The following is a 23880-nucleotide window of genomic DNA, read 5'->3' on the forward strand; positions in this document are numbered from 1 at the left end:
TATGCTTCTATAATTGTGTAAGAGTAAAAATTATAAAAAGTTGATATTGTGAAAGTATTTTATGAGACGAATCCAACAAGATCTCACTTGACTATATTTTGCTTAACGTATAACTCATATTATATGGTCAAACAAGAGTGATGAATAGTGCAAAAAGTCCATTGTTGCAATATTAATAGAACGTAGGAAGTATATATTATGATAGTACTTATTGAGACGAATCCAAAAAGATCATACCTGAATATATTTTTCCTTACATATTATTCACAAAATACGGTCAAAGGAGGGATGATAAATAGTGTAAAAGTCAAAGCGGGTCAAGTAATAAAGAACGGAGGAAGTATGTGTTTAAAATTTTTAGTACCCCTTCCATGAAATTCGATACTAAAAAAGTGAGTAAAACTAACTATTTTCCACGAACATTTTTTTTTTTTTTTTTTTTTTTTTGACAGCCGTGAAAAGGGCAATCAAGCCCCAAGAACATTAGAAGTCAAAATGCTAAAGCAATGAAAATTAGGAATAAGCTTCTTGAAATCACAAATCTTGTATCTGAACGGTTGAGCTCCTGAGTAGTCACCCTGCAGCCAGCTTGCAATTCTAGTATTGGAAGTACTATGCTGCAGATGCCATATCTTCTGACCCAGAGCAGCTCTTGTACCTGCAAGTATAGCATCCATACAGATTTTGTGTACTTCGTACTCTGTATTTTGATTTTGATTTTTTTTTTTTTTACCCCAAACCAGGGCAAGCTGGTGGAGCCATATTTATTGACTTTATGCAAGAACGCCAACTGTGTATATGCAATTATGCATCACTTTCATCTTTTGATTAGCAACTTGACAACGTAGTTACACATTTCACCAAACATCATATCACACATAAATTCATTACTTTCCCTTATTAATTATTTTCTTGGCCCCTAATTTATTACAGTACTTTCTCTTAACAATAATCTGTCGCAATTTCTTGTTGTTGGGACTGACTAGGAAGTTAGAAAAAGAAAATCCAATGTTCTACATTTTCAATTTCTTCCATCAAAATTTCAGAAATTCTGAATGTTCTTAGTTGATTTTTTAAGAATTACTGCAATTTCTGAAATTTTCAGTCAAAAGTGAAAAATATACGGTAGAAGTTCGTGGCTTATACGAAATACGGAGTATGAATAATTATTAACAGCTTTGTTACGTACTTAGATGCTAGTAAGATAATGACGGGTTACAAGTTTTTCAACTCTTCAAACACAGCCTAAAGCCAAAAAATGAAGAATATTCTTAGTAAAAGTGTATTGTTATAGGCTAATGCCAAAGTGCAGTGCAACAAGGCCAAGCTTCCATTCATCCTAACGTTCTATGTGACTTATGTGGGTAGCATTGTCCATTCTACAAGGACATGTCTCGTATCCAGCACGTACTTAGACCCACCTTAAACGCGTCCTGTACACATCTCAAAATTTCTATTGGTAATTTTCGTAATTTTATGCTATTAACTAACTTGTTGAGGTTTCTTAATTCTATAACAAGACCTCAACAAGTGTAGGGGCAAAAGCGAAAAAACAATACAACCAATTAAATATATGGTAAATACACTAATACATACATCATTAATCATAAATAATATAATCTACAAAATTTACAACAAACAAGGCTGCATCACCCTGTCATCAAACTGCATACATAGCTGCAAAGTCCTAGATAATGCGAAGTGTAATACTATGTAATTCATCTGTTCAAATCATTTTCTTCCTGTAGAAGGGAAGAGGAAGGACGTTCCAGATCTACTGCAGAGCCAAAGGATTTTTGCACTGATGAAGATGCACCAATGCTGGAACTAACACAAATGCTAGTACATAAATCCACTAAACCTTCCTCATTAGTACTCAAAGGAGGCGGATTTTCGACAGGTATAACTCCTTCAAGCATCTGCACCGCTTTCCCCATCACCAGCCTATGAGATGGTTGCTGTTGGATGCACCAAAAACTTACTAGAAGAGCTCTCCTAGCTTGCTCCATATCGAACTCTTCACCTAGCCTCTTATCGACTATGTTCATTATATTACCCTTCTCGAGCTCTTCATAGGCCCAACTGGAAAATTTTGTCATGTTTGTGTCCACTGAAACTTCAAAGTTTCTCCTACCACTGACAATCTCTAATAAAACCATCCCAAAGCTGTAGACATCAGATTTCGATGTAATTGGCAGATTAGCAAGCCATTCTGGCCCCAAATATCCTCTTGTCCCTCTGAAGGTTGTAAGCTTGTGAGTTTGTTGATCTTTCTGGTTGATGAGCTTTGCAAGTCCAAAGTCGGAAACTTTGGCATTGAGATTATCATCTAAGAGAATGTTCTCCGGCTTTATGTCACAATGAACTATACAATCACGGCATTCTTCATGAAGGTAAGTAATCCCTCTTGCAGTGCCAACTGCAATGTTGAACCTTTGCTCCCAATTCAAGTTAAAGGATTGATTTTCCCCTACAAAAAGGAACTTATCTAGTGAACCATTTTTCATGAATTCGTAGACTAGCAGCCTGTGACGGCCTTCAGAGCAAAAACCAATCAGCCTCACCAGATTCAAGTGGTGAGTGCTACTGATAGTCGCGACTTCCATCCTAAACTGCTTCTCTCCCTGCTCGATACCCTCAAGTTGCTTCACCGCAACAGCCATGTTGTTGTAAAGACTTCCTTTGTAAACAGCTCCGAATCCCCCAGCCCCAAGTTTCTCCTTGAACCCTTTTGTTACCCTCTTAAGATCCTTGTAAGAAAGTTGCACAGGAGTCCCAGATGCATACTCGAGGAGTGCATAATGAGGAGAAAACCCACCAAACTTGGGATTATTCCTAAAATACGTCCACCAAATGACACCACCTAATATGAATAACCCAACCAATGTACCTAAAGAAGCAAGAACAACAATTATCCAAGAATGCAGCTTCCAACTAGTAGAAGTGCCTGATCCCTCTAGTGTCATAGGCGGGTTTGGCTCAATCGGTCCACAAACCTTCACGAATGAACTTCCAGGGATCGTAGGAGACTGATATCCGCTAACAAAACCTGATGTTTTGATATAACAGTATCCTGTACCATCAGCCATGACAGAAGAGGCAACACAACCACTGCCAGAAAGACAATTCAACCTACAAGCTGTAGTACCTAAAATATATTGTTCAGCAGATGATTCCGGGGGATAGGTCAAGAATCGAGTATGATTCATAGGTAACACGGTCTCAGTCCCGGGACAATCTTTGATCTCAACCTTCCTCTTACAGCCTTTCCTACTATCAGTAGGATCAACGAAAAGGAAGTTCTTTGACGGACAAGAACAAGTAGGATCACCAGTCACATTGTAAGTGCAAATTCCCATATTACCACAGTACCCAAAAACCTCACATTGATCACTAATTCCAGTCCATTTAACAGTAGTAATTCCATTGCTAACACTATAAGTTCTTACATTTCCATCACTATCCAACTTAAAGAATCTAAATTCATTACCATCATCAAAATCACTACTGTAAGCCATGTTAACTGGACTAGACAAATTAGGATCATAAAGAGACAAAATCCCATTTTGCTTAATTGATAAACTAGGGTTTGTCAAATTGGAAATAACAGAATTATTCAATTTCACCCCATAATTCCAATATAAAATACTGTTATTCCACTTCAAAGTTAAATTCCCACTTCTATCAAGACTAAAAGAGTACAGCCCAGAAGTTAAAACATCAGAAACAGTGAAATTTTGAGAAGGTACAAGAGTGTCCTTAAGGTGTTCGAAAGAATGCCACACTGAAACAGAACCATTTTTAAGGACGAAATTACCAGAATCTTCAAGGGTAGCATGAGTAATTCCGAGATGGGTAGTGTTTGATTGCCATAAAACTTCGCCGGAGCCGTTGACTAGCCGGAGATTTCCATCGGAAAGGAAATTAAAAGAGGAATTTCCGTCGGTTATTCCGGCGGGTTCCCAGATTGAAACGGATCCTCCATATGCAATGCAGAGAGAGAAAGTGGTCGGAGTAATCGGAAGAAAGAGGATAGAGAAAGCATTTCTGGGTGATGACCATTTTTGGTTTTTATTAGAAGCATAAAGAGAAGAGCCTGGAAGAACATCAGCTGCAAAAACAGAGGATGATGATAATAATGGAGTGAAAAACAGAGGATAAAATATCAGAAAATTTCTGATATTCATTTTTATGTTTTTGAAAAGTTGGTTCCTCAATCACAAGAAGTCTCAATTCAGCATTTAATCTTGCATTAATGAGCCCAGCTGTTTTTTGATGTATATAGAGCTACTCGTACAAGGAGCGATAGTAATAGTAATGTAGACGGGATTTGATCTAAGGGTCTCGACAGCGACATTTGCCTAAATATATCCTGTTGTTGGAGTTGAAGGGAAAAAAGGGTGGCAGTACTCGAGGCAAAGGGAAATCAAGCCTAAAATGTTTTGTTTGTTTTCTCAGATATTCTGTTTATTTTGTTGACAAATATAGCGGGAAATGGAAATCAGAGTAAGAAGAAGGTGATGGAATTTTAGAAGTGAGACTTTTCAAGACCGTGGGGAACCTTCTTTTGACTATTCTAAATTTCTAAATATCCTTGTGTTCCTTGCTTTGAATTTTTTACTAGTAGTACAATAATTTCAATATCTTGACCCAATTATATATTAATTTAATTGTGCAATGTTTTTCGTGTGTTCTTATATAATCCAATACATAATTTTTAAAGGGTTAATAGATTTATATACATGCGTATTATTACGATTGAATGATTAATTTTTAATATGAAGTATTAAACTGAGAGTATTATACCTTGTTTTCAAGAAAAGTAATTGAGTTATTAGTGACTGTGTTAGATATTATAGAATAAGATAAATGTTGTCATTCTTTGATTTTTAATTATTTCTCAATCATCTCAAATACATTTTCTATATAATAAAGAACCAAAGAAGGCATAATTTGCTAAAGAAAATCAAACTCTTATTCCAAAATTGATCATGTACAAACTACTTCTTAGAACAAAATTGCTTAGGAAAAAAACATAAAGCAAAAAAAACGAACAAAAAGGAAAGTTTAAGCTAAAAAAGATAGTCTCTGATCCAAATTAAATCTTGATATAGGTCTAAGATAAAGTCTCCTCCTAATTACGGTTCTTGCCTGAGATCAACGCCTTAACATTAACCGGACTAACTTCGGCAGTGTTAGCCGAGTCGAAAGCCTTGCTAGCTAAGTAACAATTTGCTGCTTCAGTAAGATGAATTCCATCATAGTACAAATACTCATTTCTGTTTAGACATGTTTTACCAGCCTTCTTACAAGTATCTCCTAGGTTGGTATCACAACACGCGCAATTACAATTCTTGAATCCTGTCGCGGCTGCTGTTGCATTGTTAGTTATGACTTCTGAGAGAAGCTGGAACGAGTTGAGGACTGAAAATTCAGCATCAAGAAAGTTTTGTTGCTGATGCTTAAGCGCGATTTGTAGTTGGTCGTAAAACATTTCTGAGGCATCGTTTAGGAATTTTACGCATTCTTTACTCTCCTGTACAATGCCCGGACCACATCCTAGTGGATATGTTGAGATCAATAGGAATTTTCGAGCTCCCAATTTGTACAAGTCCTGCAATATTAATTTCATAATTCACGTACAACCATATGATAAATTGTAATAAATTAAACTTGTAACTGTAACGAACAAGCCCTAAGTTTATATGCTAATTATTACATGTGTACATGTATATATATATATATATATACACACGAAGTATATGTGTATTATCTAGGATATCGATGCTTACTGTGATGTATTCAACGTATTGCTTGACGAGATTGGCAGCAAAAACTTCGGGAGTTATGAATAAGTATTGCTTCAATATGTAATACGAAGAGTAATCGTTGTTTCCTGCTCCAATCACAAACAAATACTGAGGAAGTATGATTTGTCCACTGCATCCTAGCATATCCTTTAACTTTGGCAGAATATCGTTCTTAAATCTGTTTATTTGTTGGTCCATATGTTGAACTCCCTATATTATTAGATGACAATGTATATAATAAGATGAGTGTATGGATCATAGTTTAATATAATTAGTAACAAGAATTAGTCAAAGATATGTCTTGACCAGGCCATCGAACTAAATTAGTTGACATCTATATGACCAAACAAATTAAATGAATAAAAACGTGTTATTATATTGAAATGTTGAAACTTACTATTAAGAGTCCACCGGTAATAGCGAAAATGCCAGTGCCAGAGGAGCCAAAGTTGATACCATCAAGAAGAGGGGTACCCTTGTGGAAAAAATCCGGGTAAGGAGGAGGAGAATGAAGTTTAAGGTTATCGGCTACACAATCAACAATGGTCTTGCCATTGCTAAACCTGCCCGTAGGACCATATGGGAAATCAACACCATAGGGCATGTAATTGCTCTTTAGGTGAATTGTAGGAATGTTATTGTTGTTCCCATTGTCAACGACGTCGTCTCCAAATGCAAATATCCCCTTTAAACCAGTGATGTTATCACAAGCTAATGAGCACCTTACTACAAGCAAAAAAATTGAGAGAATGATGCACAAAACCGAACTTTTAGCAATGGTACGTACGTATTTTTTCGCTTTTTCGAGTGCTCTTAAGGGGATACTAGAGAAATGGAGAACGGGGAGACGATGTATGTAACACTAGCTATTGAGCAGACGTGATTGTGTGATTTGTGAAAGCAAATAAGGTATGATTTTATAGTGTTGCATGGTAACTAATTTGAGATTGTCTTGGATCTTTAACTCATCACTTGAAATTGTCTTCCTAGTAATTTGTTGTACAATTGCTTTCCTAACCATAAAATTGTCCCACGTATGTTTACTTATTATGGAAGATTTTTTGCCACAAGAAGTGCTACAAATTCAGAATTGAGATCTTGATTTAAGAACATGATACTAGAAAATTGAATAATAAAGCAAAATATATACTTCTATCATAAATAAGGTTGTCAGAAACTTAGGAGTCAGCCAAAATATGAGCATGCAGACAGATTGATGAAGATCCTTCTTACAAATCCAACCACCCACCCAAAATATGATAGCTAATAAATTCTCCTTAAAAAAAAAAAAAAAAAAAGAAGCTTTAGCAAAAATAATTTTATCACGGAGTATATTATTTTCTAACACGTTAAATTCCCATGAGACATGCATGTTAATCGTTAAGTTTTAACTTAGAAAGTTATAAGTGTCACTGTAGTACTCTAGTAGCATCACTAATATATCGTCTCATTATATGGTTTCAAAATATCAAATTTTAATAGTAATGTTTACTAGTTAAAAAATAATGATATCAAGGGCCAAAGTTGTGCATTGTCGCATGCTTATTATAACACTAAGCAAAATTTGGTCTTTTTTTTAAACGAAATTATAATATATTTTTGTTGTTGGGATATCAGTGTACTATCTTTGCCAACCACAAAAAACGGTTTACTTTACATGATCACACATTGAAAAAAAAAAATGGGGGGAAATACTCCTATTGTTGCAAAATTTCCAATATGTACAAACTAACTCTTATTCCACCAACTCATGCATATTGCATAACAATAATGTCACGAAATAATGATTAGAAAAAAAAAAAAAAAAAATACAAGATCGCAAAGGCAAAGCTTGGTCTTAAAATTGGACCAACTTTTCAAGATTAACAGGAAAAACTTGAGAGCTATCAATGGAATTGTAAGCTTTAGTTGCAAGGATAGCATTGGCAGCTTCGGTAAGGTGCAAGCCATCAAAGTAAACGTATTCATTCCTCTTTGGGCAAACTTTACCCTTCTTCTTGCAAAGTCCTCCCAGCATGCTTGTATCACAACAAGTAAAATCCACATTTGTGAAACCTGCGCGTATTAATTCACCTAGTTACAACTTATTACAATTATAACCTACTCAAAACTCAATTTTAGAAGATATAGATGTGCACGCGCATACACTTTGGTATGTAGTAGTTTATTACGTAGTACTTTAATTATCCTATCACGTATATTTTAAAGTTTGATTTAGAAGGTAGATCTTGTTAACATCTGAATTGATATATGTACTTGTAATATATGCACGAAATGTATATGATTCATTCCTTATTAAAGGCATAGATAGATAAGTACCTGATGCGTTTGCATTTTGTATCATGCCATTGATGATTTTGGCCGAATTGACGACAGAAAATTGAGCAGCAGGCATATGTTGGTCGTTCTTACGTTTAACCATAATCAACAGTTGATCATAATATAAATTTACAGCTGCATTCAGTTCTTTCACGCAATTTTTTTTGTTTTTGGCTAAAACAGGATTGCACCCAACTGGATACACCGATAATAACAAGAATTTCCTGGCTCCCAAATCATATAACTCCTGTAATAATATGATTAATTACACACCAACATATTACCTACTTAGTCATCATAATAAGATACATAAAAATTTTAGATGTAACAAGTAAGTCGAAGAGTAGATATTTTATCTTGTACTCAGTATGTTACTTTTATAGAGACTCTATATTATGTAGTCAAAGATATCTATTACGGAGTACTCATTTGGCAGGTAATAATAAATGATCATGTATATATGTTAACGAACAATTCATACCTTGAGTTGGGCAAACAAGTTACTGATAAGCTTAGCAGCAAAGACTTCTGGAGTCCAAATGATGTTTTCGTGCAAGAGGTAATAGGAAGAGTAATCGTTATTTCCAGCTCCCACCAAAAACAAGTATTCAGGAAGTATTTTGTGTGCTTTACGCCCAATTTCGGTCTCCAATTGAGGCAAAATCTTGTTCTTAAAATTCTTAATTTGATTGTTCATACTTGTAACACCCTGTATTTAAAGCAGAGATATACTTATAAAACAGAGGAAAAACAGGGTCCATCAATATTATTAACTCAAAGTACGTACGTCCCATGCAAAAAGGTTACAAAATGATACATGAGTAAATGACATAATGCAATTAAATGACTCACAAGTCAGAACCATCACAAGAGTCATGTCATAATGTAACTACTTATTTGTACGGTACTTTAAAAACTTAGGTTGTTACTTAAGTTATTACTTAATCTATTTCAAAATACATTTTGATTTTTTTCAAATACAATGATTTTTTTCACTATTACTATAATACTATGTAATACGTTGGTCTTTAATTATGATTAGCTTACTCAACAATCAATTTCTTCATTAATTAATTAGCCCCTTCTTAAAAATGAATTTTAAATATGATCAACATTTTTTACTCTGCTTAAAAATCATCGCGTGATAAATGGGTCAAATAATATATATACTCCATAACTTACGAATAATTGTTAATCAATCATAAGATGAACAAAGAAATAAATCATTACAGTCGACTTCTACATTTTCATTCAACTTAACATGAATAAGGAACAACCAATTACAAGTCGATTTTGTGTTTCTACATTTTCATACGAATTCCGAAATTACTTTTTATTTGGCAAAACCAATGAAATAGGTTCGTACAATATAATTTTAATTTAGATCTTACACTCCAAGAGTATATATATTAGGCCTATATATTATTGTGGTGAATCAATGCAATATAATTTTCCATTATAATTTCAAATCATTTGATAGCTAAAATACACAAAACTTGAAGAATTTCAATAAAGGAAATAAATTAATTAAGCTCATTATTAGAATTTTTTTTTTTTTTTTTTTTTTTTTGGGGGGGGGGGGGTTATTATTAGAATCTAGTATGTGCCCTAATATGTTCTTTTATTGGTGGGAGTGCAATGCAAGAATTAAACCATGATAAATCAAACATCCTTTAAAAAGAAATTAAAATTTATGTTTACCAGTAAAACACCAGTTACATCAAGGATGCCCGGACCACCGGACCCGAAATTAACACCATGAACAATAGATTGACCCTTAGCATTAGGATCAGAGAAGGGTGGAACAAGAGGAAGCTTAAGGTGATCGGCAATAAGATCGGCTACATTCTTTCCATTCGAAAATCGACCGGTTGGACCCAATGCAAGATCAATACCATATGGTAGATAATTGGCCTTCGCAAAATTACCAAACAAATTGTTGTTGTTTCCATTATCAACAATCGAGCTCCCAAAAATGAACATTCCCCGCAAACTACTTCCGTTGTTTAAATTTGTTGGCGAGGCATCGACGACGACATTGCTATAGCTAGCTAATACAAAGAAAGAAAGGGTGATGAAGAGATTTATGGAAATGGAATTGCTATTTGGAGTTCTAGACATTCTATAAATGTTCCTTTTTTGTGTGTGAAAAAAAAAAAATGTGTTTAGGATTGTTGATTCATGTTTAAAAAAATGATCATGCAAAAATTAAATGATAATGAGCGTATGAGTCGTCGAGAATTGGTAGAGTGAACCTTTGCATTTCCCTATTATAGGCACAATTTATATTTGCATGGTTGGATTTTTGTAAGCTTTTAGTACATTTATTCTAAAATTGGTCTCTTTAATTAATGTTTGTCTGGATTTTAACTTTAACTTTGAAGATACATTTCTCTCAAACAAATTGTAATATAATAAGGAAAAAAAATATTGTAACATAATTATAAAAATTAATACTCATACTACTATATGTTTTTTACTTCCTTTTTGCGATCAAGTCTAGTAAATTATTTGCAATGTACAATGGTTGAATAGAAAATAACGATAAAGATGGAACCTAGCTTACAACTATTTAGAGACAGAGAAAAATGTTTAAACATGAATGTATCAATATATCATGTTTGTTTGGTAGATTTAAATTTTGAGTTTCGCTATATTTAATTTTATACAACAATGGGGCATTTCAATGAGATTCACATTTTTTTTGTATTGCATGCAACTTAGCTAGTATATATATATAGCTCTCTAATTTCAATAAGAATTTTAATTACCTTTCTCGTAGAAGCTTGTATAAGGTCTAGAATTGTATAGAAACAAGTGAAAGACTTCTTTTAATAACTAAATCGTGTATATATACAGTAACGCTGTCATTTTGAAGTACAATTAGTTAACTAGCTCTTCTTTTAACAACTTTATAATCACAATTCTTAGTCCTGTCAAAAAAAAAAAAAAAAAAAATCACAATTGTTAGAGCTTCGTTTTGTATTTTCTTACTCTATATCAAGTATTTACTAGCAATTTTACTGTTACACGTATGTTTGATTCAACCTGATTTGGAACTTAACAACATTTATTTCTACAAGTTTTTTACCAATACTATTATTACGGAGTATCATTTATACTTTATGAGACAATCACATTAATGTGAAAATAAATGTATATAATATTGTACCAAAAAAGGAAAGGAGATTATATTATGTGACATGTTGAGCTAGCTCGAGATTGGCAGTTGGATTCTACTCCGTGTAATAAGCGATCGATATAATTGCGCCATCTATTGTGTGTCTTTACTCTCTAGTGATGTTCAACACTTCAAATTTGATGCCTCAAAATTGGCTTATTGACCAAAAAAAACATTTTACAAAAAAAAAAAAAAAAAAAAAAGTTACTTATGGTTTTGAAATTCATTGAAATTTGTAATTTTTTAACATGGGCTTATGTTACTGATATAGAAAAAAATGAGTATTATACATACAAAACAAGGAAGTTGCTAATTTTTTTTTTTTTACTTATGAAAAAAAAATTTTAGCAAATAAAATTAATTACTTTATAATGTGAAGGGACTATTTGATGATTATAATTGAAAAGATACAAAAGCCCTAAATTGTGGAGTTTTTGTACATAGATTAGAGGTGGGTTTGAGCAAGTTGATGAAGATTGATAGGATAGGCTTCGGAGTGGTCGCGAGAAGTATAAGCCTTAGTTGCTAAGGCAGCGCTTAGAGATTCTGTGTTGTGTTGGCCATCAAAGTAAACATTGCTTCTCCTGTCTTCACATACATTGCCATTTTCTTTGCAAGACAACCCATTTAATGATATTTCACAGCAAGGCCCACTCACATTACTGAAACCTACACATATAGAATATGTATAACACTCATCTATCAATATTCGAGCTTATTATTATAAGCCATGTTCGGCAAAATTAATTGTTATCACTTATTTATTTGAGATAGAAATTGTACCTATTGAATTCGCGTTGTTTATGATGTCTGTAATGATTTTCACTGAATTGATGACAATGAAATTTGAACCAGGCAATTGGGGTTTGACCTGATTGACCATAGATATCAACTGATCATAAAATATAGTAATGACATCATTTGGTCCTGGTAAGCATCCTTGGCCTTTGCTCACAACAGGGCTGCATCCCAAGGGATACACCGATAGCAGTAAAAAATTCCTTGCTCCCAAGTTGTATAATCTCTATTAAACATCAAACGCTTTAGTAGTACAACATAATTAGCCAACTATCGACATGTACTCCTTTCATCTAGAATTAGTTGTCACGTTAAAAGTATAATATGAAATAGTGATAAGTTTACCTTGAGTTGAGCAGAATAAGCAGAGATAAGTTTTGCAGCAAAGGCTTGGGGAGATTGAGTAAGCTGCCCTAGTAAAAAGTAATTTAGAAGGTAGTCATTGTTTCCAGCAGCAAGAAGAAACAAATAATCAGGGAGTATCTCCTTTCTTTGACATCCAAGCTGGCTTTCTAATTTTGGCAAGGTCAATGCTTCAAAGTTTGTAAGTTGCTCATTCAAGCTGATCACCCTCCCCTGTATTATTTCAGAGTTTGTGACTTCATTCATTTGTTTGTGTAATAAACTAACTATTATTGACTGTTAGTTGCTTGTATTGATGATAGTAAATTTTCTTGGATTATTTATTTTTGATAAGTTAGGATATAATACTGTTGTATGGAGACTTGAGAAAATACTTTCAAACTATTATTTATGTTTCTTTGTACAAATTTGATGGAAGAGCATAGGCAAATTGAAAGTTTTCATAAGCATATCAAATTTTGGTAAAATAGGGTTACATGGAGATCAGGTTGCTGCTTGTCATCTGTTACTGTAACACCCCGACCCCAAACAAATTAGAAGACTACTCCCAGGGTCCCAGCCAAGCACGTTTAACTGTGGAGTATCTTATCATATAAACTCCCTAAAAGAAAGATGCATCTTATTGATACGAGTAGTATATCAAATCCTTTTAAAGCAATAATGAGGGGTTTAATTTTACAATTACAACCTTTAAACTTAATTGATGTAATATGTGAAATCGACATGTTGCTAGTTCTTATCATGTGCATATTATTGAAATATGGAAAATGAGGTATTTAAAACAGAATAGTTAGTTGGATAAACAGACAATTTCCTACTTTTCCTCTTAAAAAATAAAGTGACGCGAAACAATTCAAATACAATTATGTTGAATTGACTACCTTAATATTTTGATGATTGACTTACGTAAAACAAACTCTGACTAATGATGTTTATGAGTCTTGGTTGAACAGAAAGATTCAGGTACACAAATACATGTTTCGGAGTAGGAACAACAGAGTTTGGAAGACTTGATGATGAATGCAAGCTTTCAAGATGTCCTCACAACTCTATATACTTAGTTATTCAGTGTACGAGCTTAAGAAACAAAAGTGTTGGAAGGAATGGAAGGAATTAAGAAGAAACTCGAAGTTCCTGAAGGAACCTGAAGTTCCCGAAGGAACTTGACGATTGACTCAGAAAGTTTTAAACGAAAGTTTTAAAACGGTTTTCAAAACCCTTAATTTAAGGAAGTGATAAAAATCAGTTTTGAAAAAGATTTAAAAAGATTTTATAAATAAATAAATAATTCATTAATTTAAAAAGATAAGTTTTAAATTAATTAATTATTTATCTTTTAATTAATAAATAAATAATTATCTTTTTTATTAAATAATTATCTTTTTGAATAACTGATTTTTTTGACTTGGTAAATACTGGCTCCTAGTATTAAGGAGAACGTTGAACTTGGGAGTCAAGCTAAGGAAATCATGTTCCTAAATTTCCTTTGCCTACATCCCAACTTCCCAGTCAAAGAGAACGTGGGATTAAGGGGGAAGTGGGAACTTGATGGAAGCTTGGTTTAACTCATAAAAACAGATCAACGTTAAGTTTTGAAAGCGTGGAAAAACAATCTTAAGTATTCTGAGCATAGAGTTTCAAAGTGTTTAAAAGAGAAGTTCCTTCCATCCTTAGTCTCTTAAGTTCTTTAGGAAATACTTGTAATCATTGTGTAATTGGGTTTGGGTTGTGAGAGTTGTAAAGTGTGAGACTTGAGAGAGTTGTTTACACTGTACAAGTGATTCGGAGTAGAATCACAAAGTGTGAGAAACTGTGATTGAGGGATCACAGTTGGGTAACTTGAGTTCCTCACGGAACTTGAGTCTAGGCAACGTATTAGTGATTGTAAATCATTTTTACATAGTGAATTTATTCATTGCCTATCTCAGTGTCTTTTCTCTTAGTAGTAGATTTAATTCCGCAAAATTTACCATAGTCTACATACACTACAATTCACCCCCCCTCTTGTAGTATACATTGTTCTATCAATTGGTATCAGAGCAAGGAACTCGGAAAAGCAGGAAGCCCTGTCGAGTCAAGTTCCTGGAGGAACAATGTCAAAGGACGAGGGACTAGCTGAAGGTTATTCTACACAAAGACCTCCACTCTTCAATGGGAAGTACTACGCCTATTGGAAGACGAGGATGGAGATGTTCATACAGTCCGAGAATTATCAAGTCTGGCGATCTATCAAGGTAGGAGATTACGAGGTAACAAAGACCAATGCAGAAAACGAGGTAATTCCTAAACCTATTTCTGAATACGATAGAAGCGACTTTGAGAAGAAAGAGATTAATGCTACTGCTAAAAAACTCCTAGTTTGGGGTTTAGGGCCAGATGAACACACTCGTGTTATGGGATGTAAAACAACAAAAGAAATATGGGATTTACTAGAAATAACCCACGAAGGAACTCATGAAGTTAAACGTTCTAAAATTGATATACTGCTTTCTAAACATGAACGTTTTGAAATGAGTTCAAAAGAAACTATTCAAGAAATGTTTACTCGTTTTAAAAATATTACTAATGAATTAGTTTCTCTTGGTAGAGTTATTCCTATGGATGAACAGGTACGCAAAATTCTAAGGAGTCTTCCTGAAGATGAACGGTGGAGATCCAAAGTGGCAGCTTTGCAGGAATCAAAGGACTTTACAACTTTCAACCTTGAACAACTTGCAGGTTCCTTAATAACTCATGAGCTTCACCTATCAAACAAAAGCCAAGAAAGTTCAAAGAGCCGAGGAATTGCTCTAAAGGTTGTCCAACCAAGTGAAGAGGATTCCGAATCTGGAGAGAAAGAAGCTGCCATGCTAGTCAGGAAGCTAAAAAAGTTGTACCGCAACAAAAGGTTTGGTGACCGAAAGAAAAGGAACTTCAAGAAAAACCAATATTCCAAGGAAACTGGAGGATGCCACAAATGTGGGAACACAGATCACTTCATCAAGGAATGCCCTCTCTGGGAATCAGAAAAAGGAAAAGGCAAAATGAAGGAACACGGAAAATCTAATACTCCAAACTTTTCAAAATCTGATTACAGGAAAGCCATGATAGCTGCGTGGGGAGACACAAGTTCCGAGGATGAAGAAGAATCCACGGAAGAAGAGACGGCAAACCTGTGTTTGATGGCTAAACACAGTGAGTCTGCTAAAAAGTCAGAGGAGGTAAATCTCGAACCTAAATTTCTAAAATCCCTGTCAAAAGACAAATTAATTTCTTTGCTCATAGAAACTTTGGATGAATATAAAGAAATATGTCTTAAACTTGGACAAAATGAAAAAGATCTAGAAATCTATAAGGATCATATGAAATATTTGAATAGTTCAAGAACAGATGTTCAGGGAAGATTCTTTGATTTGCTAGATAGAAACACTATGCTTAAAGAAACACTGGAAAGAGTCAAAAATGAAAATATCATGTTAAATGTTGAATTGACTCAGTATAAATTGTTATGCACTAACATTGATTCTAATAGTGCTCTTCAATTGCCTTTAGTAACCTTTAATGATGATCTTGAAAATTTGAAAAAAGAATTGCAGGTTAGTAAAGACAAAAATGAATCCCTTGAAAAGGATTTAAAAAGAGCTAGAAACAACAAAAGTGCAATCCACATGGGAGTTCCAAGGTGGATATCCGAAGCTCAAACCAGAAGGACAGAGGGTTTGGGTTTCAACCACAAAAAGAAGAATAGTGGTAAAAAGAAAAAGTACGTGGAACTCCCTAGTGAGACTGTGTGTTCCTTCTGTGGCAAGTCAGGACACAAAGATACTGATTGCAAAAGAAAGGAACTTAAGTCCACTAAAAATATAGCTTATGTATGGAAAAAGAAAAATGAGTTTGCTGTATCAGCAAAGGAACTCATGAAAGATGGGGTTCCTGAATCTAACCCTTAGTTTCTTTTGCAGGTCGTAGTGAGGGGGAACAACCAATGGTACCTCGATAGTGGTTGTTCCAAGCACATGATAGGAGATAAATCAAGATTTCTCTCACTGACGGCCTATACCGGAGGAACATTGACCTTTGGTGATAACAAGAAAGGCAGCATTGTTGCCGTAGGAAAAGTTGGAAGGTCAAGTTCCCAAGCTATTGATAATGTTTTTTTTAGTCGAGGGCCTCAAACACAGCTTATTAAGCATATCACAATTTTGTGATAAAGGAAACTCTGTAAGTTTTGATTCTGAAAAATGTAGCATCATTCAGAATGACACTGGGAAAGTTTTGCTAGAAGGAACTCGGAAAGGAAACACTTATACAGTGGATCTCAATACAGTTCCGAGGAACAACTTAACTTGCCTCAGTGTCATTGAGGATGATCCTTTACTGTGGCATAAACGTTTTGGTCATGCAAGTTTCTCTTTGATTGATAAGTTAAGAACAAGGAACTTGGTAGAGGGACTTCCTTCAATCAAGTTCCTATGTGACAAAATTTGTGACGCTTGTGTGAAAGGAAAGCAGGTCAGGACATCCTTTAAATCCAAGAAGATGGAACATGAGGACTATGACTTTGAAATTAGTCTAGTACGTTCTCAAGAACAAGAAGAAGATGCAATAATTCCAAATAAGCAGCCAACTCGAGTAAATGAAAATCATGAAAATCCGGAGAAGGAACTCGACATACTGACTGAAGTTCCTTCGACAGATCAGCCTCAGATTGAAGAACCTGCCGAGGAACCAATAACACAAGAGGAAATCACTGAAGAAGAAGCAACTGGCTCAGAAAATAAGAATAGTCGAGTTACTATCCAAACCTTCCAGCCCAAACCTTGGAAGCACCAAAAGTCACACCCACTGGACAAAATTATTAGTGACTTATGCAAAGGAACTCAGACTAGATCGCAAATGAGGAACTTCTGTGCCTTCAATGCTTTTCTATCTACTTTGGAACCTCGCAACCATAAAGAAGCCTTAGAAGACCCTGACTGGATTATAGCCATGCAAGAGGAACTTAATGAATTCAAAAGAAATCAGGTATGGCATCTTGAACCTAAGCCACTAGATAAAAAGGTCATAGGTTTAAAATGGGTCTTTCGAAACAAACTTGATGAAAATGGTACAATTGTAAGAAATAAGGCTAGGTTGGTTGTTAAGGGATATAACCAACAGGAAGGTATTGATTTTGAGGAAACATTTGCTCCTGTTGCTAGACTTGAGGCTATTAGAATTTTAATATCTTTTGCTGCTTTTATGGGTTTTAAACTGTATCAGATAGACGTAAAGTGTGCGTTTTTGAATGGTTTATTAAAAGAAACAGTTTACGTCGATCAACCCCCTGGATTCGAGAATCCAAAATTTCCAAACCATGTTTTTAAACTTGATAAGGCTCTCTACGGGCTAAAACAGGCTCCAAGAGCATGGTACGAAAGACTGTCCAAGTTCCTTTTGGAAAATGATTTTAAACGAGGAAAAATTGATAAAACTTTGTTTTTAAAATCTAAAGGAACTCATCTCTTAGTTGTGCAGATCTATGTTGATGATATTATATTTGGTGCAACTAACGAATCTTTGTGCAAGTACTTTGCAGACTTGATGTGCAGTGAGTTCCAAATGAGCATGATGGGGGAACTCAATTTCTTTTTAGGACTGCAGATCAAACAAACAGAATCAGGAATATTTATACATCAGCAAAAATATGTCAAGGAACTCCTGGAAAAGTATAACCTTGACAGCGCAAAGACTAACCACACTCCTATGGGAACTAACTCTAGGTTAGACGAAGATCCCTCGGGAACTTGTGTGGACCAGACAAAGTACAGAGGTATGATTGGTTCCTTACTATACTTAACTGCAAGTAGACCTGACATTTCTTTTAGTGTTGGTCTGTGTGCTAGGTTCCAATCAAACCCCAAAGAATCGCATCTAACAGCCGTCAAGAGAATACTAAGATATCTCAAAGGAAGTGACGACTTGAGTTTATTCTACCCAAGAAGTGACACATATGATCTTACTGGATTTGCCGATGCCGACTATGCTGGGGATTTGGTGAATAGAAAAAGTACATCAGGTATGGTCCAATTCCTAGGATCTTGTTTAGTTTCTTGGAGTTCCAAGAAACAGAATACAGTTGCTCTATCCACAGCAGAAGCAGAATACGTAGCAGCTGCTGCATGTTGCTCACAACTGTTGTGGATAAAACAACAATTACGTGATTTTGGCATAGTTCTTGAATGTGTTCCAATATACTGTGATAATACAAGTGCTATTTGCATATCAAAAGATCCAGTACATCATTCACGTGTAAAGCATATTCATGTTAGGCATCATTTTCTAAAAGACAATGTGGAAAAAGGCTCTATTAAACTAGAATTTGTACAAACTGAATATCAAATTGTTGACATTCTAACAAAGCCTTTGAATAGAGAAAAATTCGAAAAGATGCGATTGGAACTCGGAATGATAAAGCTGAATTGAGCAGTTCTTCTTAGAACCCCAAGGTATGTCTTAGTGAAACGACTGAGCATTGCTATATATAACCTTGGTGTGAAAAACATATTCTCGAATCTTGCAATGAAAGAGTGTGTAATTCTAATGAGTATGTGATCATGTTGATGAAGAAGACAAATTAAGCCATATTATTTTCCAAGTTCCTTTTTGTAAAGCTCTGTACATGTTAACTAGTATTTTACTTTGAAGTAACTTACTGGAATTTTTTTTTCTTTCGTAATTTTTATTTTTCTTTATTTTTCAATTTTTATTTTTATCTTTTTATTATTTTTGTTATCTTATAAATTTAAAAACAACAAAAAGATTTTTTTTCTCAATTAGATTTTATCTTATTTTTTTTTAATTTTTATCATTGTCAAAATAAATCACAACCTTTTCTCTATCCCACTAAACTCTCAACTATCACCTATCTTTTCACCTCACTTACCACACGCACCCACTCACCTCAAAAAACCCCAAAACACCAACCGCCACTTCCAACCTTCAAAGTTCCTCTAACCAATGAAGAAACCCACCCCTTGAAACCAGAAAACATACTCCATGAAAAATCCCTCTCAAAATAAAGCCTTAAAGTTGTTCGTGGAAAAGTTTGTTTTATTACCGATGTACACTCGGAATCCGAGGAAGAGGGAGATCAACGTGAGGGGGAACTGAATGAGAGGGAAAGCATTGATGAGGAGGAAGACAATGAGAAGGAAGAAGTAAAAGAGGAAGACAGTGAGAAGGAAGAAGTAAAAGAGGAAGAAAACAGTGAGAAAGAAAAAGAAAAGAAAGAGAAAGACAGTGAGAAAAATGATGAAAAAGAAGAGGAAACAAAGAGTGAAAAAGAAGAGGAAAAAGAGAGTGAAAAAGAGTGAAAAAGTGCAGTAGAGAGGGAAACAGAAGAAGAGAAAGAAATAGAGAGTGAGAAGGAGGAAAAAGATGACAAAGAGGAGTTAGTGAAAGAGCTACTCAAGGAAATTGGAGGCTCTGTTAAACAAATTGTCCCTGTAACAGGTAGAAAAAGGAGAAGTGTTAGACTTGCTTCTTCTAAACCCAGAAAACTGAGATCTCAGCCTGTTATTATTGTTGAATTGGATGATGATACATCTAAAGTTTCTGAATGAACTTCCACCCAAGTTCCTCAGGGTCCGTCTTCCCTTGTTTCTGAAGGAACTCCATCACCACCCCCTATTCCTTCCTCTGTTCACCAAACCACACCTTCTCCACCTGCTTCACAGCCTCGTACTTCTGGTTTCGGCTTCAGTGCTTTTAGCTCTGGTCTAAGTTCCTTGCAAATCCAGGAGGAACTTTAGCTTTTGTCCACTACACTTACACAAAGTATAACTAACCTTTCTTCTAAAGTGGATAACCTGGCTACTAAAGTTGAGGGGCTGCAAACTCAGATGCTTTCTCTGGAAGATAAAGTAAATGCTCATATGGACTCCTCGGCTCAGGAACTCAAAGCTAAAGTGAAGCAAAGTTGTTACAAGACCATTCTCGATGCGATCAAGGATGTTACCTTACCATGAAGCTGCTACCATTTCCTAGCCCTTTGCAAAACAAACCTACCCCACTCTTTCTTGTGATTTATTAAACAGTGATATTGTCCTTCAATTTTATTTTGTTTGGCTTGTTTTGAACACTTTATTTGTTTTATTTCGATTTGTATTAAACTGGCTAAGTTTGTCTTTGAATTTGATGTTTTCATTTTGGTTGCATATGAACTGTGTGCGCATGCTTAATCGTTCATGAATTCAGATTTACTACTCCCTCCGTAGTTTAGTACTATATATGCATGCTCTTTATATCATTTTGATAATGTCAAAAGGGGGAAGAGAAGAACAAACTCAGAAAGCCGGACTCAAACCGATTCCCTTCAAGTCTTCATCATTAAGTGAAGGTATACTTTCATAATTTATTAATTTAATGAATGATGTAGACTTCTTTATCCTTAGTTTATTTTATTGCTTTAAATAATTTAATTGTTTTATTTAAGTATTGGTTACTCTGATTGCTTGGATGTTTGTTTTGTTTAACCGAGTTTGTTTTTGTTTGTCATCATCAAAAAGGGGGAATATTGTTGAATTAACTACCTTAATATTTTGATGATTGACTTACGTAAAACAAACTCTGACTAATGATGTTTATGAGTCTTGGTTGAACAGAAAGATTCAGGTACACAAATACATGTTCCGGAGTAGGAACAACAGAGTTTGGAAGACTTGATGATGAATGCAAGCTTTCAAGATGTCCTCACAAATCTATATACTTAGTTACTTAGTGTACGAGCTTAAGAAACAAAAGTGTTGGAAGGAATGGAAGGAATTAAGAAGAAACTCGAAGTTCCTGAAGGAACCTGAAGTTCCTGAAGGAACCTAAAGTTCCCGAAGGAACTTGACGATTGACTCAGAAAGTTTTAAACGAAATTTTTAAAACGGTTTTCAAAACCCTTAATTTAAGGAAGTGATAAAAATCAGTTTTGAAAAAGATTTAAAAAGATTTTATAAATAAATAAATAAATAATTCATTAATTTTAAAAAATAAGTTTTAAATTAATTAATTATTTATCTTTTAATTAATAAATAAATAATTATCTTTTTTATTAAATAATTATCTTTTTGAATAACTGATTTTTTTGACTTGGTAAATATTGGCTCCTAGTATTAAGGAGAACGTTGAACTTGGGAGTCAAGCTAAGGAAATCATGTTCCTAAATTTCCTCTGCCTACATCCCAACTTCCCAGTCAAAGAGAACGTGGGATTAAGGGGGAAGTGGGAACTTGATGGAAGCTTGGTTTAACTCCTTATAAAAACAGATCAACGTTAAGTTTTGAAAGCGTGGAAAAACAATCTTAAGTATTCTGAGCATAGAGTTTCAAAGTGTTTAAAAGAGAAGTTCCTTCCATCCTTAGTCTCTTAAGTTCTTTAGAAAATACTTGTAATCATTGTGTAATTGGGTTTGGGTTGTGAGAGTTGTAAAGTGTGAGACTTGAGAGAGTTGTTTACACTGTACAAGTGATTCGGAGTAGAATCACAAAGTGTGAGAAACTGTGATTGAGGGATCACAGTTGGGTAACTTGAGTTCCTCACGGAACTTGAGTCTAGGCAACGTATTAGTGATTGTAAATCATTTTTACATAGTGAATTTATTCATTGTCTATCTCAGTGTCTTTTCTCTAAGTAGTAGATTTAATTCCGCAAAATTTACCATAGTCTACATACACTACAATTCACCCCCCTCTTGTAGTATACATTGTTCTATCAAGTTAACTTTTTTATGGGGTGTTGTTGCTAGCACATTATCAAACACACTAGCACACGCATTACGTCATTACGTGACTAACTGACTATAACTTAGATAAATACTTTTTTATGGGGTGTTGTTGCTAGCACATTATCAAACACACTAGCACACGCATTACGTCATTACGTGACTAACTGACTATAACTTAGATAAATACTCTGTAATTGAATAATTCTACCATATATAGAAATAGTATAGAACTTTATTTGATCTAGTAAAATGAGAGAGTTAATTATATTTACCACAACCAGGCCAGATTCATCTAGGATGCCGGAGCCGCCGGAGCCGAAGTTGACACCGTAAAGGATAGAATCCCCTTGAGTTTGAGTATCAACAAAGCTTGGAATCAAAGGAAGCTTAAGATAATCACCTATAAAATCAGCAAAATTCTTCCCATTTGAGAATCGGCCCGTCGTTTTTGTTGCACCATCTATACGAAAATCGATACCATATAGTAGATAATTGGCTTTGGCTATGGTACCAAAAACATTGTTATTGTTTCCATTGTCAACTACTGAACTACCAAAAATGAACATTCCCTTAAAACCGCCTCCTTTTTTAGGCATGTTTTTTGCATTGCAAAAACAAGCCAATGCAAAGAAACAAAGGGAGATAATTCTTATGCAATTGCTATAAATGGCCATGAAATTTTATTACTTAAAGTAGCTATAATTTGATGTACTATATTTTGATGAAATGTAAGGGGTATATGTAGGAAAATTGATCTTTATATCTTGGAAAGTGGACAAATCAATGGTCTAATTTTAATAAAGATTTAATGCTTAGATATTAATGGGGCCTAGTCCCTCTCCTTCACCAAAAAAAAAATGCGTAGATATTAATAAAAATAAAAAATAATAATTATAACGATGTGTTGGAATTAATTAATGATCAAAATATTGGAAAAGACAATATCTTAAAATATGGATTATATTTGGGTATACTTCGTCATATTAAATGGAGTAATTAATATACTGTTATACTCTGTATTATGCTTCGCTAAGCTAGTATGTAGGACGTTTTTCCAAAGTGAGCCAATTTTGGCAAATATTAACCAAAATGGTTGCATGGCAAAAGTATTTACCAAACTAAGCTTCCAGGCTAAAACGCTGTCTCGGTCAGCGTTTTATGCCTGGGTTTTTTTTTAAAAAAATCAACCTAAAAACGCTGTCTGGGACAGCGTCTTTGTTGTTGACCTTTTTTTTAAAATTTTTGTAATTGCCTTTTATTTATAAAAATGTTTTTAAAAAACAAAAACAGTTATACCAAAGACGCTGTCCCAAACAGCGTTTAAGGTAATTAATGAAACGCTGTCTGAGACAGCGTTTCTGTCGTTTTTTTTTTCCTGCACCAGCGTATTTCATCCTTTCATTTCCTCCTCCTTCATTCTCAAACCCCTTCTTTCCCAAACTCTAACTTAATCCCCCTCTCTCTCATACTTGTGCTCCTCCGTATAGACCGCCGCCGGCGCCGCCACCTCCACCGTCGCCCGCCGTCACCTCCACCGTCGCCCTCCGTGTAGCCCACTATACACTCCCCTCACCCTGAAATAGGTATTCATTCAACTTTCTTTGTGTTTTAAATTCTAGGGTTTATGTTGGTGATTTCTAATTTTTTTGGAATTGGGTTAAAATGTTGATGAGGTT

General features: G+C 34.6%; 4 protein-coding genes across 4 annotated transcripts; all 4 read right to left on the minus strand.

The window, feature by feature from the left end:
• Positions 1 to 1478: 1478 nt before the first annotated feature.
• Positions 1479 to 4488, minus strand: LOC110714377 (G-type lectin S-receptor-like serine/threonine-protein kinase At1g34300). Its single transcript, XM_021892884.1, has one exon. It carries the CDS (start codon positions 4185 to 4187, stop codon positions 1719 to 1721), a length of 2469 nt encoding a protein of 822 aa, XP_021748576.1. The 5' UTR covers positions 4188 to 4488; the 3' UTR covers positions 1479 to 1718.
• Positions 4489 to 4880: 392 nt separating this feature from the next.
• On the minus strand, positions 4881 to 7261 carry LOC110714424 (GDSL esterase/lipase At5g45670-like). The gene is made up of 4 exons (XM_021892933.1): positions 7232 to 7261; positions 6208 to 6672; positions 5793 to 6020; positions 4881 to 5614 (listed from the first exon to the last, which is right to left on the minus strand). Exons 1-4 carry the CDS (start codon positions 7259 to 7261, stop codon positions 5135 to 5137), a joined length of 1203 nt encoding a protein of 400 aa, XP_021748625.1. The 3' UTR covers positions 4881 to 5134.
• A 124-nt stretch (positions 7262 to 7385) lies between these two features.
• LOC110714485 (GDSL esterase/lipase At1g29660-like) lies at positions 7386 to 10362 on the minus strand. Its single transcript, XM_021893001.1, has 4 exons — positions 9831 to 10362; positions 8611 to 8838; positions 8130 to 8376; positions 7386 to 7865 (listed from the first exon to the last, which is right to left on the minus strand). Exons 1-4 carry the CDS (start codon positions 10248 to 10250, stop codon positions 7648 to 7650), a joined length of 1113 nt encoding a protein of 370 aa, XP_021748693.1. The 5' UTR covers positions 10251 to 10362; the 3' UTR covers positions 7386 to 7647.
• Positions 10363 to 11517: 1155 nt separating this feature from the next.
• On the minus strand, positions 11518 to 23323 carry LOC110714196 (GDSL esterase/lipase At5g08460-like). The gene is made up of 4 exons (XM_021892677.1): positions 22477 to 23323; positions 12454 to 12684; positions 12094 to 12334; positions 11518 to 11979 (listed from the first exon to the last, which is right to left on the minus strand). The coding sequence occupies exons 1-4, from the start codon at positions 22876 to 22878 to the stop codon at positions 11756 to 11758; spliced, it is 1098 nt and encodes a 365-aa protein (XP_021748369.1). The 5' UTR covers positions 22879 to 23323; the 3' UTR covers positions 11518 to 11755.
• Between the last annotated feature and the right edge of the window lie 557 nt (positions 23324 to 23880).

The sequence above is a fragment of the Chenopodium quinoa genome, unplaced genomic scaffold (assembly GCF_001683475.1).
Source record: "Chenopodium quinoa cultivar QQ74 unplaced genomic scaffold, ASM168347v1, whole genome shotgun sequence".
Lineage (NCBI taxonomy): Eukaryota > Viridiplantae > Streptophyta > Magnoliopsida > Caryophyllales > Amaranthaceae > Chenopodium > Chenopodium quinoa.